This window comes from Anguilla anguilla, chromosome 8 (assembly GCF_013347855.1).
Source record: "Anguilla anguilla isolate fAngAng1 chromosome 8, fAngAng1.pri, whole genome shotgun sequence".
Lineage (NCBI taxonomy): Eukaryota > Metazoa > Chordata > Actinopteri > Anguilliformes > Anguillidae > Anguilla > Anguilla anguilla.
Genome location: NC_049208.1, coordinates 53,814,795 through 53,834,314, shown reverse-complemented (window position 1 = coordinate 53,834,314; position 19,520 = coordinate 53,814,795). Strand labels below are relative to the sequence as shown.

Here is a 19,520-nt window from a genome sequence, read left to right as displayed (position 1 = left end):
TAGTGTCGCCCCAGGTCTCAGTGTCGCTCCAGGTCTCAGTGTCTCCCCAGGTCTCAGTGTCGCTCCAGGTCTCAGTGTCTCCCCAGGTCTCAGTGTCGCCCCAGGTCAGGATGTCCCTGAACCGTCACATCCAGCTCGGGCCAATTTCAGTTAGAACAAACCGCCAAACGCCGCACCCCCAGTTTGAATCCACACAGCGCCCATCCGGTTTAAACACTGCCCTCACCTGGCGGGAGGCCAGTTTAGATAAATCATGTTTAAGGGGTCCCATGTGATCAACAGAATCCTCGAATGTGTGTGTGTGTGTTTGTGAGTGTGTGTGAGTGTGTGTGTTTGTGTCAGCGTGTGTGTGTGTGTGTGTGTTTGACTACAGTACAGTGTGTGCGTGTGTGTGTGTGTGTGTTTGACTACAGTACAGTGTGTGTGTGTGTGTGTGAAATGGAGTCGCACACACACACACACACACACACACACACTCACACAGGGTAAGATATGTTACTCTTAAAATATACAGTATAACGCATGTGTATTGCTGTATGTAAATCTGTTCTTCTGCTGAAATGCATTGTGTTCACACATGTGGGGTGGGGGGGGACTGGACGTGTCCTGAAAAAAAACAAAAAACACTCTACCTAAGAGTTACCCCTGAGTCACAGGCACACTTTTGGGAAATCACTCATTTACTTTTTAAATTTGACATATGTCCAATTTCCAGGCACACATTGGATTTTAAAAGTCTCGACTAAACACAAGACGTCAGACACAGATTTGACTTTGAAAAAATGCAAACGTGACTCACGTCTGGAGGCGGGCTGGGGCGATGAAGATACAGAGGCTCCAGCGTCATCACCTCCTTTCAGCGGATACATAACATCCCATAATATGCACCCCTGGTGCGAAGCTGGTCAACAGGTCAGATGGAACACTTGCAAGAGTGCAAGCGCAGTGAAGAATGCGCTCGCAGTCTAAATGCACAGGGTCGAACATGCAGCCCATTAAAATTCAAGTGTGAGCAGGCAACCACGGATGGCCCACGCGGAAATTAGATTTGACTCCAAATCTTTTATCTGTAAAAAGATGGCGGCTAAATGCTGTGTAACCATCATTGTTTTTTATAATACAATCTGCCAATCTACCAGTATGCTGTCTGTCCTGTGGTGAATGTATTGTTCTGTCATATCTGTTAGTATTGCATTAACTGTACTGTATTGGATGTTTTGTCATGTCTATGTCTGAATGTTAGAGGACCACAACTGAAATGAGCCTGCTGGCTTTCATGTGTTTCTATCCTCGACAATTTTTAAAGGACTGCTGTCTGCTATGCAGTCTTATGAAATCTCGTTTTTAACTTTTCAAATAAATTAATTTATTCATTCATTGATTCATTCATTCATCTGTATCAGATACAAGTGTGACGAGACAGATCCCTTTTCTCTGGATTATGGACTGATTTGGCAGGAATCCACGACTAATTTCCCTCACGTATAGCACAAATAAACGATGTAGTCATTTTTAACAAGGCAGAAAATGCATTTAACTGCATTTATTTGCAAGTCAATGGCAAATGTTGCCAGAAAAGGTGTGTGCGCGTGTGTGCATACATGTGCTTGTGTGTGCGCGCATGTTTAGAAGGAAAGCAATTGATTCCTTTTTAACGAGATTAAAAGCTCATTTATTTTTGTTAGTCATTTAACCAAGCCGCAGGGCAGCGCGGTTTCAAACAAAATCAGAATTAATTAAAATGTTTCTCCGACGTTATTGAAGTTTTGGTAATTGCAGCAAACACCTTTAAAAAGGGCCCTGCTCTTTGGGTTTCTGGCCCTAGGTGTGCGCGCAGAACCCTCACGGGAAATCCACCTCGTTAAAAAAGTGACAGTAACCTTTATTTCTCGTTCCTCCGCTCATTGTTTTTAGCGATTTCATTTTTAATGAATTTTTTTTTTTCGCGAGGGGGGGTGGGGGTGGGGAGGGGGCGGAGTCACGCAGTCAAATCAAATGCCGAAAATGTCAAAAGAGAAATGACTGCCTGGAGCCATTGTGAATCACTCAGTCAAAACCGCGACGCCCCCCCGCCCCCCTGCCCCCCTCCCTCCTATAATTCAGTTAATGAATGTAGAAAGTAATCAACATGCCATAAAACTTATAAAGTAAAGCAGGACACGTGTGTGCACGTGTTTGCTTGGAGAGTTTCGTTTGGGTGAAAGCCAGGGAAAAGCACTCATGCCTCTGTGGCATGGACAACATCAAACAACAAACACACAAAATTCCACAGCTGATTCTGGGGATCTGGGGGCCGCCAGCACGGAATGTGAAAAAGGGCGTGTCTCTGTCCGCAAAAAGAGAGAGAGAGAGTGACCCGTCTCATGGTGCATTCTCAGAGGGAAGAGTTCCCAAAAGCTCCTCTGTCCCTCCAGGGTTCCAGGCTTCTTTGTGGGGCAAAATGAAAGGAATGTTTCGGAGGATCCAATGATTAAAAAAAAAAAAAAAAATTAAAAAACAAACAAAAGACATGGAAAACGGACCTCGCTACTGACCGGGAAAAAATTTACTGAGGAGAGCGCGGAGAAAAGAAACTACAAACTGAGGAGAGTGCGGAGAAAAGAAACTACAAACTGAGGAGAGCGCGGAGGAAAGGAACTACAAACTGAGGAGAGCGCGGAGAAAAGAAACTACAAACTGAGGAGAGCGCGGAGAAAAGAAACTACAAACTGAGGAGAGCGCGGAGAAAAGAAACTACAAACTGAGGAGAGCGCGGAGAAAAGAAACTACAAACTGAGGAGAGCGCGGAGAAAAGAAACTACAAACTGAGGAGAGCGCGGAGGAAAGAAACTACAAACTGAGGAGAGCGCGGAGAAAAGAAACTACAAACTGAGGAGAGCGCGGAGGAAAGGAACTACAAACTGAGGAGGAAAGGGAGCTGACTGAAAGATTCAGGGGTGAAGGATTCAGGGGTGATTAATGAAAAAACTAATTTTTCACGCCAATTAAAATGATTAACGCTGGTGGGGTACGGGGGGGTTGGGGCGGGGGGGGGAGGGGGCGTGAAGACTTCACCACTGTCTGAATTACATGAGCTACGAAGCTGAGGGGGGGGCTGGAAATTGCATTAGTAGTTGAGGGGAACTGTATTAAAATGCAAATGTACAGCTGTTAATAGATCCTCAAAAACCAATAATCCCCCACAGTCAGTCATGTGTCAGAATGGTTAATGGAAAAATTAAAAAAAACTCCCAGAATCCCTTGCGGCCCTTTTTACAGTACCAATTCTGATTAAAGTTCTGTTTTGGGAGAAAAGAGGGCGGGGCCCGGGGTGGGACAGAGGGTGGGTGGGAGGCCTGCCGAACTGTGGAATTCTGGGACACCATGGCCATGTTTCCAGAAGAAAGTGAAAACAGGAACTCACGTGCCTGTCATCTCAAAATATGAACAATTGTCATGGTGTGTCATATTAAAGTTTGAAGTCAGGTTTTTAATTTTTAATTTTTTTTTTACACTTAACGCAAATAGAAATTTTATCTGTTTCAACTCCAGGGAAGTCACGACAGATCTCCTGCACAGGTGACTGAAACAGATGTGCGCCAGACAGGATGTGTGAAGGTCTCTCTCCTCACAACTCATTTTCAAACGCTTAACAGATTTTTCTAGAAAGCTTGATTGAAAGGTCCTGGTCACGAACAACACCACTGCACAGTCATCTAACACACCATCCAAATCCAAAATACTCACGGAAGATCATAGATCATTACTGATAAACTACCAGAAATAGACATTCACACCCATCTGTTTGATTGTCTGTTTCATCTCTCTGTCTGCACTCCCCTTCCAAGTGAATTTTGTCCAGTCCAAAGTTTGTCAGCTGACTTTTGACTTTTGAACCTTTTGACTGCTCAATAAGGTTCAAATCTGAAATACCCCATAACCACTCAGTAAGGTTCAAATCTAAAATACCCCATAACTGTACAATAAGGTTCAAATCTAAAATACCCCATAACTGTACAATAAGGTTCAAATCTAAAATACCCCATAACTGTACAATAAGGTTCAAATCTAAAATACCCCATAACCACTCAATAAGGTTCAAATCTAAAATACCCCATAACTGTACAATAAGGTTCAAATCTAAAATACCCCATAACTGTACAATAAGGTTCAAATCTAAAATACCCCATAACTGTACAATAAGGTTCAAATCTAAAATACCCCATAACCACTCAATAAGGTTCAAATCTAAAATACCCCATAACTGTACAATAAGGTTCAAATCTAAAATACCCCATAACTGTACAATAAGGTTCAAATCTAAAATACCCCATAACCACTCAATAAGGTTTGGATTTGAAATACCCCATAAACTCAATAAGGTTCCAATTTTGAATACCCCATAACTGCTCAATTGGGTTCAGATCAATTAGGTTCATGTCTGGTGAGAAGGCCAAGGCATGTGGAATGCAGCTCTATCACGCCTCCTAGTCACCGATTGGCTGCTGGTGTTCCGTGAAACCAGACGGCCTTGGTTTCCGTAACGATGATGTGCTTTCCGTTCGTACGCAGCCAGCCAGCACGAACCCCTGGAGCAAGCAGGGGTTCTTTAAAACAGATGCAGCTTCTCTCTCACAAAATAAACGAATAAATAAATAAAATCAATGTGTGGCATTTAGAAACAACGTCGAATCACAAATGAAATTAGAATGTTTACCGATATTCCACGAGTTGCTTGGTAGGAATCGGGGCTTTAATTTAAATGTATAAGCGAACGACTCTCGGGCCTGGCGGAGAGCACGCATTTGTCAGCGGAAATGCCAGCCAATAACATCGCTGACTAAATAGTCCGGTGATTTAGTCCGTCGTTTAATTATGATTTCTGCTCGAGGTCATGTTTCTGGAACATGAAAAGAAAAAAAGAAAACAGAAAAGTCTCTATTACCAATATTGCTTTTTGTTTGCTTTTTTAATTTTATAATATTGCTTGCATCCTCTGAAAATGCAGTGTTTTTGCAGTTAAGGACAAACGCATTTTAATCTCTCAGCCGACTCAAAGCCCGCAAGCTTTGTCCTGACCACTGACTGCACCATTCGCGCTCTCACACTGTTCTGTTCTGCTGCAGTAACGTTTCAAATGGATGAATGATACAAAACAATGACCTACATACACAGTGTGTGGAACAAAACCCTTGGAAACATTACATGGGATGCTCTTTTTGATTGGCCATTCTGAACACGTGGAAAACCCTTAGCCTTGTGGTGCTGTGCTCTGTAGTTTCAGGGTTCTGTATTTTCAGGGATCTGTAGATTCAGGGTTCTGTAGTTTTCAGGGATCTGTAGATTCAGGGATCTGTAATATACACATCCACATGCTGTGTGCTTTAAGTAATGTATGAAGTTTGCATGTGCAGGTGAATGCTGTGTTATAATTTCTGTGTTCGTGTAAACGCACATAGCTGTGGTACATTACGCAACATTAGCCACTGTGCACTTTGTGGTGTATACACTGTTGATATATAATTACCCAATACACCTCTGTGGCAAGATCCTCATTGGCTGAACAGTCCTGAGGGGGCGGGGTCAGAACATTTCCGGAAACGGGTGAAGGGTGAGGGCGGGGTCATCCAGGGGACTGGACCGCATAGAGCGATGGTATCATTCCTGCAGGCAAAGCTGTGTTTTAAATTTAAAATTTTTTTTGAAAAGAAGAAAAAATCACCTTGCACACCCTGTTGGAGGCCAATCCCCCTTAAGGCAAATTAAAAGTGCAAGTGCGGAAGACAAACTTTCGAAAGCTGCTCTCTAACAAGGATGACAATAACCCCCATCACCTCGTTATCCTCGCCCCCCCCCCCCCCACCCACCCAACCGCAATACCCCACCCCCACCACCTCCTTATCCTCGCCCGCCCCCCCCCCCCCCCCTCCCAGGCATGCTCAGGAAGCCAAGCAGTAGACCTGGTGCCCAGTTTAATTACAGATAAGTTGTGGCTAAGCTAAGAGCGCTGGATTTCCCTCCTCTGGAGGATAATCACTCTAAGCCCAGCCGCTGAGCCATGCTGCAGCCCCCGGCCCCCGGCCCCCACCATCTTCAGCAGGGGGCTGCCCAACTTTCCGGGCACCAGACCTTATCAGGAAAAAAGTGCTTTCTCTCGCTCCCTCTCTCACCCCCCCTCTCTCTCTCTCCCACTCTCTCTCCCTCTACCCGCACTGCTCTGTCTCTCTCTCTTTCTCCTGCCCTCCCTCTCTCTCTCCCTCACCTCTCTCTCTATCGCTCTCCATCTCCTGCCCTCACACTCTCTCTTTCTCTCTCACCTTGTCTCTCTCTGTCTGTCCTCCTCTCTCTCTCTCTCTCTCTCTCTCTCTCTCTCTCTCCACCAGAATGCAGAGCGGAGTAATATGACCCACGCTTGGCCATCTAATGCATGACTTCCACATCCCACAGATTGTAAAAAAAAAAAAAAAAAAAAAAAAAAAAAAAATATTAAAAAAAGTCAATTCAAACACATTCTGGTGGAGTTTAAAAACTCTGGAGTCGACTGAGCTTTGCTTGAAATGAAATGTAAAGTAAACAGTTTCCTGTGTGCCGAGAGTCGAGGCATTTTTAGCACCTCGCCGGAGCGTGGGATATTTTCCTGGTGGCGGCATTATGAGTTTTTCGGAATTTGAATCGAAACATTTTTATTTTAATCAACGTGGTTTCCACACCAGCCACGCTGTGGTGGTTGCATTGAATTTGAAGTGAATTAGTGGGCGAATCACGGAACGCCAGCCGCACGCAGTGCGAAGGGTTGTGGGAAACGTTTCCTCAGGAAATTGGTGATTTTCACACGCTGATCAAAATCACTTTAAAGTGACTATTGCTGTGACATTTTCTTGGAAGTGAGCAATTTTGTGTGATTATATTTTACCTGATTACACTTCGCCACCTCCTCCCCCACACCCCCAGCAAGGTCACCTTGTTCTCCTGACAGAACAGAAAGAAATATCCTCAGCACTCTACTTTACTTTCAAAGGCCCTGCTAGCCTCATTTTGCTGAACCTAGAGAAATGACCACTTTCTTCATAACTTGATACAAGGAACCAGTCTAGTTGCCCTTCTGTGCACTTTTTCCAGAGATGCACCAGGATGATGCTCAGCATTGTGTGACCAGTCACTCTTTTTGTAGTGCACTGGTGAGAACAAGTTAGTGAGAAAGACAATATACTAACACACACACACACACACACACACACACATGCACACGCACAGGCATGCAAATAAGCACACAAACACCTTGCTGTCCAATAACTGACCCATTCTGAACATTCAACTGAAAAAACTTTCAGCATTTTTTATTTACATTCCCAGACCCCCACTTCCCCCAAAAAAGGAAAATTTCATACAGATGACTAATACTTGTGACATGTCATTTCTTTTGACAGTATACATGTTTCTGTACATTTTAATTTCATGGAGTTTTCACGCTGACATTAATAATTTGCTTTGCGTAACCAAGAGCAAGCAGAAATGGGGGGAGAGGTATGGGGTGGAAGGGGGCATTTTGAGGGTGCAAGGGGGGGAAGGCAAAGGTTAGGTAAAATCCAACAGATACCTGTGCCACATACAGAAGCAGCTTGTTTTGGGTACACTATATACAGTACAAACCATCCAGTCAGGCTCAGGTTTTTTATTTTTATTTTTACATTTTCCTTCAAGTGGGAAAAATAAAGAAGAGAAAGACGAGAGGAAAAAAACATGGCCGCCTTGCCAAAGATTTTTTTCACGATCTGATGCTTCAAGCCTGAACTTTATGAAACAGAAAAGGGCCTGAGAGGGTCTCTTTATAATTTTTGTTAATAAAAGCACACCTGTTGTAGAGGCCCCGCCCACTGAGCCCATCCACGGATGAGGCTCCACCCACTTCCTGTCCTGAACTCCCCAGGAGGGGAAGGAACACCCACGAAGGTTCAGCGTCAATCGGGAACATGCCCCACCTCTGGGGGGAGTGTGAGGGGGTGGGGGTGGGGGCTAGTGGGGGGGGGGGGGGGGTCAAAGGGGGGGATTGCATGAGGAAAGGTGGTCTTTGGGAATAAAAGCAGGCCAGGGCAGCTATCCCGCTGTCTTTGACTTGGAGTGGGACGGAAATGTGCTGACGAAGAGGATCCAGCAAAACTGCTGCGGCTAAGAGAAATATCGCTGCGTTCACAAAAAAATCATAAATAAATAAATAAACAAACAACGGGGGAAGGGGGGAATAAATTTGAGGCACCTCTGTTGTCTGTTTTGGAGGATTTGAGAAAGAAAAACAAAATAAATACCCTGCTAAAACTTAAGCTGATCCTAAAAGTAAATGAGTGCAGCTAAGTCATATGCTGTATGCCATAGCTGGTAAAAAAAGAGAAGTACTTAAAATAAATAAAAATTAGATTTTAGCAATAATCGTTTAAATTCAGTTTCCACGATGTACACGTCCTGTGAGCTTTTATAGCAAAAATTTAATCTTAACTAATATTTTTGTAAACTTAAAAATAAAATCATTGCAATTTAACCCTTGCTCTCTCATTGCACAAACATTTTATATTTTTGCAAAAACATGAAATGTCTGAATGTGAATTTATTATTATTATTGTTTTAGTTGGGCCAGTTATTTTAATGAACACTTTATTTGGATAGTGTTCTTCATTAGATTGTGGACATTTTCGGGACAGTGCAGGTAGCTGATATATATTTATATATATATATATATATTTGGGAGAGGGATGAAGGGGAACCCTGGTCCCCCATCTCAGTACCATTTTGGTCCGTGCTGGATGTAAAGGAAGTGGGTAGGGAGGGGGCGGGGTCAGCCGGAGGGGAAGTAGGGAGCGTCACTGTGGTAGTTGTAGTCCGGGCAGACTTTCTGCACCAGCTTGTAGTCCGTGCTGTAGAAGGAGATGAAGATGCAGATGACCTTGAAGGGCTTGGAGCAGAGCCAGGAGACGTGGCTCTGGGTCTGCTCCTGGTAGCAGGTCTTGGACGGGTCGAAGTTGCACAGCGTGTTCTTGTTGGCCTTGTCCACCTTCTCGTACTCGATGCGGCAGTTGAAGGACTTGGAGTCCTTGGCGTCCACCACCGACTGCTGGGCGGAGAGGTCGAACTCCACGATCTTGGTGGGCGGGACCAGGCTGACGGACACGTTCCCCTGGCCTGTGGAGTTGTGGCGGAAGTAGACGCTGAAGGTGCCGTTGCCGTGGTCCACGATCTTGCCGGTGATCAGCAGGTTGAGCTTGACGGTCTTGATGTTGGAGTGGAAGTCGCCCCAGCCGAACATCTTCTTGAACTTCCCGGTCTTGACCATGGGCCGCCTCTTGGCGCGGGACCGGGACTCCTGGAGGGGGTCGCTGGAGTTCCGGAGCCAGGCCCACAGGTCCTGCTCGGAGTAGGGCTCGGGCGTGGCGTAGCGCAGGTCCAGCGCCGTCCCGTTCCCCTTGGCAGGCAGGGCCTGGGACAGCAGCCGGCTGATTGACAGCTCCTTGCTGCTGGGCTCCGCCCACGTGTGCTTCAGCTTCAGGGGCGACTTGGAGCCCCCGGACTTCAGCAGGTCCGGCTTCCCCGCGACGGAGGCTCGGACACTCGCCACCTCGAGAGGGAGAGAGAGAGAGAGAGAGAGGGAGAGAGAGAGAGAGAGAGAGAGAGAGGGAGAGAGAGGGAGAGGGGGAGAGAGAGAGACAGAGAGAGAGAGAGAGGGAGAGAGAGAGAGGGAGAGAGAGAGGGAGAGAGAGAGAGAGAGAGAGAGAGAGGGAGAGAGAGGGAGAGGGGGAGAGAGAGAGACAGAGAGAGAGAGAGAGTGAGAGAGGGTGAGAGAGAGAGAGGGAGAGGGAGGGAGAGAGAGAGAGAGAGGGAGAGAGAGAGAGAGAGAGAGAGAGGGAGAGAGAGGGAGAGGGGGAGAGAGAGAGACAGAGAGAGGGAGAGGGAGAGAGAGAGAGAGAGAGGGAGAGGGGGAGAGAGACAGAGAGAGAGAGAGAGAGAGAGAGGGAGAGAGAGAGATTCATTTTTGATTATTGTGCTTTGGCAATGCGTATTTCAAAATATGTCTTGCCATTAAGGCATTTTGAATTTGAATCTGAAAGAGAAAGGGGGAGAGGGAGAGAGAGAGGAGAGAGAGGGAGGGGGGGAGAGAGAGAGGGGAGAGGGGAGAGGACAGGGAGATAAGGAGGGAGGAGAGGAGAGAGGAGAGTGCGGAGGAGAGGAGGGCCTTCCCCAAACTGTTGGGGAAGCACATAATCATCTAGAATGTGATTGTATGCTGTACCATTAAGATTTGCCTTCACTAGAACTAAGGGGCCTAGCCCAAACCACGAGGAACAGCCCCAGACTGAGGGGTGTCCAGATACTTTTGGTCACATAGTGCATCACGCCCCCACCTGCGTGGGGGAAGTCACACACGCTTAGAGAGTCCACCGCCCGACAGGCTGGCCCACACGCCTCGCCGATACATCAGGCCGTTAAGTGAGATAAGCACGGCGATTAATCATTTCCTAGTCTGAAACAAAAAACAACTGCAGACACTGCAAAGGACACAGTGCTTCTCCCAGTGCATTCTGGGGAAAAAAAACGATAAAAATAATGATATTATTAAACATGATAATATGTGAAACACTGAAGCACATGACCAGCCCCCCCCCCACCCCACCCCACCCCTTCTAAAGGAGTACAACTGAAATTGCTCCTCGGATACCAGTCAGAGAGACGGGTTGCTAGGATGTCGGCATGTGACATTACACAGGTGCGACCGAGCCCCTGACAGGTGAGAAGCGTGTGTCAGAGCGTGAGCGCGTGATGGCGTGTCGCAACGTGCTGTAGCGTGTGATAGGCGTGTAACAGGCGTGTGGGGGGGGGTGGGGGAGCACGCAAACGCTCTCGTACTCGTCCCAACGTGAAAAGGCGAGGCCAGGTTCGTGCGAGGATTTCGCCGCCGCCGCGCCGTCCTGCGGGGGACGCAGTCAGAAGAACAGAATTTAATTAAAACGTGCTAATTAGAACGCCGCGATTAACGCCGTTCGTTCAGTCGCACAATTAGAGCCCTCGACCCCGCGGCACCGCCGCCGTCCTGCCGGCCGCGTCCGGGACGCTAATCGGGAAATAAACCGCCCCGCTAACGCGCATCGACGAGGCGGGTCAACCAGCGACAGCCAGGAGCCGCTCGAACCTCGCCCCCCCGGGTTACGATTCGGACGCCGGACGTTTCGCTTCGACGCGGTTCACGTGCAGTCCCGCGGCCGCCAGGACCTGGGACACAAACAGCCGGTAAACTGTGGTTCCTGCGCGGCACAATGTGGAGCAGATATTCTTTTACTTTGCGCAAAAAAATGTGTGTTTAATGGACGTCTGGCGGAAAAGTGGGCGGCGGGGCGGGGGGGCAGCGGGGCGGCGGGGCGGCGGGGCGGGGGGGGCGGGGGGGCAGCGGGGCGGCGGGGCGGCGGCGCGGCGGGGCGGGGGGGCGGCGGGCGGGTGTTCGCTGCAGCCCGGGTTAGTAGCGCGCTTCCGCTCAGCCGAACTACGGCGGTCCGTTTGCACGCCGACAACAATTCATCACCGCTGCTGCAGACAGGAACGAAGAAACAAAAGTACCGCCGAACAGACCCGTAGTGTGTGAACCAACACCCTCTTTAACACGAGCATATTATAACAACATTTATTTTTTGTTAAAAATGGGGGGGTTACTGTAAATCGCAGTAAATTTGACTTTCCCCCAGGGGAACACGAGAGCCTTCCGTTATTTCACCCAGATCTAAGGAAACAATTGTTTGTGTCAGTGCGTGATTTTGTGTGTGTGTGTGTGTGTGTTCATGTACATCTGCATGCGTGTGTTCATGTCTGTGTGTGTACTATACATGTGCATGTTCATGTGCACGTGTGTGTGCGTGTACATGTGCGAGTGTGTTTTCATGTGCATGTGTGTGTACTGCGCATGAGCATGTGTGAGTGTTTCTGCGGTTCTGTGTATCTGAAAATATATGTTTATTTTTTAAGCCTGCACCGCATATCTCCTTGTGGCTGAACCCTGGGGAAGCAGAGTTCCAGCAGCACTGAGCTCGGCCCAGCAGGAATTTGGTCGTTAGCCGGCTCTGCGAATCGGCACAGCTGCCACGCGCCAGTGCCACTTAACAGGGGAGTAACAGAAACCCATTAGAGCCGCCATTACGGCTCCCATCGCCCAGCCCACACAGGAGAATCAGAAACCTAGAGCGGCCATTATGGCTCCCATCTCCCAGCCCACACAGGAGAATCAGAACCCTTAGAGCCGCCATTATGGCTCCCATCTCCCAGCCCACACAGGAGAATCAGAACCCTTAGAGCCGCCATTACGGCTCCCACCCCCCAGCCCACACAGGAGAATCAGAACCCTTAGAGCCGCCATTATGGCTCCCATCTCCCAGCCCACACAGGAGAATCAGAACCCTTAGAGCCGCCATTATGGCTCCCATCTCCCAGCCCACACAGGAGAATCAGAACCCTTAGAGCCGCCATTATGGCTCCCATCTCCCAGCCCACACAGGAGAATCAGAACCCTTAGAGCCGCCATTATGGCTCCCATCTCCCAGCCCACACAGGAGAATCAGAACCCCTAGAACCGCCATTATGGCTCCCATCTCCCTGCCCACACAGGAGAATCAGTTAATGTCACGGCAAGGAACATTCCAGACAAACAGCACATTCCCAGAACCCCACTGCAAGGACTATTCTGGAAAAATGTCACATTTCCAAACCTCCACAGCAAGGAATATTCCAGAGAAATGGCACATTCCAAAAACACCACAGCAAAGAATATTCTGGAGAAACTACACATTCAGACAATAGAATGACTGAAGTGTTTAATGACATGAAGGCAGAAAGGCAGACTAATTATTCTTCAAATGCTACACAATACTGCTGTCAGAAATCGAACTGGTTCAAACAGTATCGAGAGTCTGTGAGTTGTGGCCTCTTATGGTCTTTTTAAAACAATAACACTGATAAGAAACAGCTGGGTCAGCACAAGTCTTTCTTATAGAGTTCTCCTGAATGCAAAAAAAACTGCAGTTTGGTCATTTGGATGATTATATGAAGCATACCAGGGAGAAGAGTCAGCTGAAGCTGAAGCCCCCTACAGACCCACCAACACCTCTTTCAGCAGAAACTTCATTTTTCTCAGGTGCTCATCCATCCACCTGATTGGCTTCAGTACTAACCAAGCCCACACCTGATTGGTTTCAGCAGTAACACACACACATATATACAGCTAGACACAAGCAAAATAAAAAATATTGCTGAGTGTCATCAAGCAAAGCACGAGTGATGATGTCACTGTTGCTGTCACAATGTATCAGGTCAGCAAGAGTTCCAGAAGGCTGCAAAGGAGTTACCACCATAGATGTAGACTGGACTAGAATATATTCCATCTGTTTAGAAATGTGTGAAAGAGCCCTGCATCTCTCTTGGGAACAGAGCCAGTATCTTTTATTTCATCAAATGTAATGCTCCATCTAACAATCTAAGTCTAAATCACACTCAGGGCACGGAGAAAGTCTGCTTACTGTGCCCAAACCCACTGTGTCCTTGAGGTGATGATTTTTGGGCCAGCCGATTCTATGCCTGGGGCAGGTGGCTGAGTTTCCCAGAAAGGGGTGGGGGGGGGGGGGTGGGGCATTTCCCCGTTTCCAAAAATCTGTTACCATATAAATATCACTTCTAATATCTGTGGATGAGAGCATCAGCTAAACAAGCCAAATGTAATTGATGTCATTATATAACGCGATCATCGCTTCATCTCCTTATCCACAGTGGCGACGCGACCCTAACTGGCCCCGCCCCTTTAACACTGCGATCAGAGGAGATTTCCGTTTACCGCTGGATGGGTCGAGAACCCCGCCCCTCTGCCCGCCGAAACCGGAACCCTCATTGGCGGTGTCACCAGCGCGAACCCCCCCCCCCGTCCAGCCCCCCCCCCCCATCCAATTTCCTTAATGGAGGATAGTGACTGACAGCGAATCAGTCATAACCTAATAACCCGAACGCGCGTTCTCCCAAATTCGACGCCGTTACGTGACGTTCGCTGATATTGTTCATGGAGATAACGGCTCGTTCAGGTTACGATGCCGGTGAAAAGTGTAAATGGGGAGAGTGCAGTTCTGTGGCAGTCCCCCATTTCGGCTCAGCGCAGCAGATAAAGGAGGGTTATTGATCCCTTCTCTTCACAAACGCAGTTTGGCAAGCTCAGTGATCTCCAAAATTAACTGTGCACTTGAAGAAGAAGAAGAAAAAAACAAACAACGAAAGAAAAAAAAAAAAAAAACCCAGCACTTGGCTTTTTGTCAGAGGCCTTTTGTCAATTAACAGTTTTTCGACTTTAACTCTGGCTCCGGTTCAATCAGCATTTCTTCCTAACTTTTAACTCATGTTTAAATGTAAATGTAAGTTTGTTTTCTTGGCAAAGTTTGCAAACTTTCTGACTTTCTTCTCTCTCCAGTCTCTCAGTGTCTCTCCCTTTCCCTCTCTCCCAAACACACACACACTCTCCCTCTCCCTCTCTCTTTCTCTCTCTCTCTCTCACACATACACACACACTCCATCTATCTGTCTCTCTCGCTCTCTCTCTCTCCCCCACACACACACACACAGACACATACACACACACACACACTCTCCCTCTCCCTCTCTATTTCTCTCTCTCGCTCTCTCTCTCTCTCACACACACACACACACACACACTCCCCCTCTCTCTCTCTCTCACACATACACACACACTCTATCTGTCTCTCTCGCTCTCCCACACATACACACATACACACACACTCTCCCTCTCTCTCACTCACACACACACACACAGACACATACACACACACTCACACACACTCCCTCTTGTCTATTTCTCCCCTCTCGCCCTCTCTCTCTCTCTCTCTCGCTTTATCACACATTTGTACTGCCAAAACACAACACAATATGTAATTCATAATAACACGACTAATTCTGACAGCAAGGAGACAGATATCTACATACTGTAAATGCACACTCATAGGCTCTCTCTGTCTTTCTCTCTCCTCTCTCTCTCTGTCTCGCAGCATGCTGAAATGAGACGACTTCTACTCCCCCCCCCCCACCCCCCCCCCTCCCCCGACTGGATTTTTACCAAGTTACTTTCCAAATGCGCTGCCCTGCGCCGCAGACATGGCCTTTGAGAACATATCAGAGGAGTGTAAATGAGCATTAAAAACTCCAAAACAACACCTGCGCTATTTTTAAAACTCCACCAGGCATTAAGAGAGGAGGTCAGTTCTCCCATGTTTGCAATTTAGCAAATTAGTCACGAAGTACTTTTGCCATTGCGCGGGCCAAAATAGGAACAGACACAATTTCACCCCGCTTCAGTGGATTCCCTCTCCCTTTCGCTCTCTCTCTCTCTCTCTCACACACACACACAGTTTAATATTTGAAAATAACATGTCCTCCATCTGAACTTTTTTCTTCTCACTCCTCCACATCAAACAACACAACAGTTATATTTTCAGCTCTTCGCTCAAGTTTTGTTGGTTGTTCTGTGCTGGCGTCTGATTGGTCGTTCTGCGCTAAAGTCTGATTGGTCTTGAGGTGCCATAAATTAAAAGGACGAGAGGCCAAACAGATGTGCGTTTTGAGCACCTGTTCACCTGTCCCATCCACGAATCATCTGAACCTCGTTCTTTTGAATTTCCTTTTCTTTTTCCTTTTTTTCTTTTTTTTTTTTGAGCAGTCCGACAGAATTAATTATCATAAAGAGGAGGGGAGGAATTCCACTTCCAGCTCCCTTGGGGAGTTCCTCATTCTCCTTAATTTACGGTCGCACTGAATGACTCACCTAATCCCCAAAGCCAAGCATAATGGGATTTCTCTTAATAATCAAGCACTTAATTTCATTTTTATGTTTTTATTCAAACGACAGTTTTAAGTGTTGACTCAAAACCTATTTTAACTGTCCACGCAATACATTTTTAATAATGCTTGTCCAGCAACCGTCATACATAATTAAGACTTAATTTAAAAAACAGAGAGGTAATATACTGTATTGCAGGTCTCTTTAGAGATTTAATTTCCTTATGAATGCGTTGTGGATTCATGCCAAAAATTCATGCCAAAATAGTGAACTATTTAGTCTCATTTTAGGACACTAGTCAGCCTGTTTTAAGCAATAACGGTTATCTACCATACAAATTGGCCTGAATGGCCTATTCTGAAATAAATGTTCTTTTATGTTCTTACTTATGTTCCAACTTTTTTCCAACCAAACAAAGAAACAGATGGAGAATAAGAGCTGAGTACAGTGAAACTGGTCTCTCCCTCTCCTCACCCTATTGGCTAATATAGACTATTCAGTGCGGATCCGAGAGAGATGATTGGCTGGTGGGCTCATACAGAATGCACTGTGCAGGAAATGGAAATGCAGGGAGAGAGATGATTGGCTGGTGGGCTCATTAGGAATGCAGGGAGAGAGATGATTGGCTGGTAGGCTCATACGGAATGCAGGGAGAGAGATGATTGGCTGGTAGGCTCATATGGAATGCAGGGAGAGAGCTGATTGGCAGGTGGGCTGTGACCCTACAGTGCCTCAGGAGGTTTGTCAGGTGACAGCCCAATGAAATCTGTGTTCAGACGCAGAGCCCTATCACATCTTATCAAATTAAAAGCGCGATCAGTAAACCACACGTTCCCCTGAAATGACCCTCGAAAAAAAGCCCCCCCCCATTTCACATCTGAGACCGGTGGCGATCGATACGATCCAGCCACAAACAAACAGAGCCGCTTTTCTCCCCTGGTGACGGGGCTGCAGTTCATTAACGGCTTCGGCTGCTTTCAGACTCCACTGACTTCGGCTCAAAATGGACAAGGCGACATCGAACGAAGGGCAACAGTTTAAAAACGCACGCTCATCCTGAAATACAGCTTTCCAGCTTCCGTCTACCTGCACGTGCACGAGGACACTTCAACAGCAACGAACAACTGGTTGTTCAAAACTGGCAGAAACATACGAAGAAAACACGGGGATAAAAAGTTCCTTTTCAAAGGTCTGGAGAGGGAGACACGGAACAGGAAGTACCTACTCTTAATTGCCCCGCACACTAAAGATCAATCGCCGCGATGCAGGTCGTTTGAGCCTCATCGAAGCGCGTCAGTCTCATCGTCCGCGTCCCTTTCTCCCGAAACCTGAGAGCCGCGCAAACATCGACGCCCTTCCGCTGGATTGGCCAAGTGCTCTCCGAGGGAGGGGCCACTCCCGGGCGCTCCATCGCCGTAGCAACACGCGGGGAAGCCCCGAGTGGCCCGCGAGGAACACTCGCGCCCTACCGTCAACCGAACCACGAAGCGGAAATCCATTAACCCAAAAAAAGGGGGGGGGGGGGGGGTCAGCTCCAGTGCGGGACAGTCACCGCGTTCACCATTTTGGTCCCAAACTCTCTTTTTTCAGCCTTATTTCATAAACAGGTGAGGTTCGCTCCTGTATCAGGTGAGTCTGTGCCGAGCAGTGGTGGCAGTGTAGTGTAATGGGTAAGGAGCTGGTCTTGTTACCTGAAGGTCACAGGTTGGGTTCCCAGGTAAGAGCGTCCGCTGAATGCCTGTAATGTGATGCAGTGTCGGTGCTGCAGCTCGTGACTTTGTCAGAAAGGCAGAGCCGGGACGGCTTCCAAACTCTGAGAGAGAGCAGCGTCAGAGCAGTGTCAGAGCAGCGTCAGAGCAGCGTCAGAGCCGCGTCAGAGCAGCGTCAGAGCAGCGTCAGAGCAGCGCCACAGCAGTGTCAGAGCCGCGCCAGAGCAGCGTCAGAGCAGCGTCAGAGCAGCGCCACAGCAGTGTCAGAGCCGCGCCAGAGCAGCGTCAGAGCCGCGTCAGAGCAGCGTCAGAGCCGCGTCAGAGCAGCGTCAGGAGCGGGCTCTGAACTCAAACCCTTCTGCTGCTGCCCCTGACCCGTCTGTGGGAACCCTGAGCTCCCCACAGCGTGTCAGAAACCGGCTCTCGCTCCGGACTCTAACCCGACGCCCCCGCAGCGAAACGGGAGACCTGACCCAAATCCAGCCAGCGCCGAGAACCGCTGAGTCATGGAATAGATGGAATACAATGAGACTGCACATTAACTTAACACTGAGACTATACACTGAGACTACACAATAGGACTACACAATGAGACCACACTGAGACTACACACTGAGACTACACACTGAGACTACACAATAGGACTACACAATGAGACTACACAGTAGGACTACACAGAGACTACACAACAGGACTACACACTGAGACTACACATGGACTACAGAGCAAGAGCAACATGCAGGGATTGCACAATTAGACTACACACTGTGACAAGACACTGAGAATACGCATTGGCTACACAGCGAGCGAATACACTGAGACTACATACTGACTACACAGCAAGACTACACAATGACTAGACACTAGCACCACACAGCAAAACTACACACTGAGCATGCAACCCAGAGTCGACTGTATAATATCTTAAGGTGAAGTTTCACAGATTAATTTAAGCATCTCAGCTAAGTGCAACGGCACACCTGTTTCAGCCTCGCTGTTCCTACCGCCAGTGATGTTTGTGTAAAAACACAGAAAGTCTCTCTCTGCTCTCTGTTCGACACCCGCCAGTCCTGTATCCTAATAATAGCATTACATGAATACATCAGTGCTGCCGAACGGCATTCCACTGTGACATTTCTCATTAATTAAACTTTGATCCGCGCCAATAAATTTCACGTTTCATGCGACACCCTAATATATAAAATCATCCGCGGCAATTACGTCGCTAAGTAAAACCAGAACGGTTGATTGGCTGTCGATTAATTGAGTTCTTGATTGACTGAATGATTGACTGGTGTTCTTGCGTCGCCGGGAACAAGTGCGTGCATGTGTACTGCCCCCTACTGGGAGAGGTCCTCGGGGAACACAGGGCTGATTTTCCGTGTGTGTTTTTTATTAAAATGGCGCCTCAGAGAGAAAAGATGAAGTCATTTCCTCAAAGACGACAGTCTGCAGGAGGGCACGGAGAAGGGCGCCAGCAGGCGCTGTCTGTTGATTTTTGAGGATATGCACGAAGAACGCTCCGGACAGCCAAGGGTGATGGTATGATGGTAATCTTGCGTAAGTGTTCAAGTGCGTTCCCAGCCTCAGGCACTAGCTTCCCTCTAAGGCATGCGCATGTACAACGAGACCATTTAACCTCCTTCACTGTCACAATTCAGAAAGGTTAACGAGTGACAAGTGAACCCAACTGAAGGCTCTCTCTCTCTCTCCTCCTTCGAGAAGAAGAAGAAGAAGAAGAACACTGATAGGCGACAGCTCAATTAACAGATCGTCAGATGCAGTGACAGCCTTCTTAAAAGCTGTAACACACACCAGTGACGACAGGGGGCGCTGTGACTGAGTTCATGGATGGCTGGCCTGGGATGATTTGTCAGTCGGCCTCAGCTGTGCTGGAGGGCTGTGGGAGAGGACGCCGCTGTCCGTGGTGCTGAAAGAGTAGGGGCTGACACATACTTGCTCCTGTAAGCTGACTGGTG

The 19,520-nt window shown here is 47.8% G+C and overlaps 1 protein-coding gene across 2 annotated transcripts in view; it reads right to left on the bottom strand.

Moving 5' to 3' along the window:
* Nucleotides 1–7,991: 7,991 nt before the first annotated feature.
* The window catches only part of LOC118233152 (neurexophilin-1-like), a 28,818-nt gene continuing 17,289 nt past the window's right edge, over nt 7,992–19,520 (bottom strand). For both annotated transcript variants that reach the window (XM_035428530.1, XM_035428529.1), the window contains one exon: nt 7,992–9,583. In XM_035428530.1, coding sequence (XP_035284421.1) covers nt 8,807–9,583 — 777 coding nt within the window. In that variant the 3' untranslated portion in view covers nt 7,992–8,806. The remainder of the gene's footprint in view (nt 9,584–19,520) is intronic.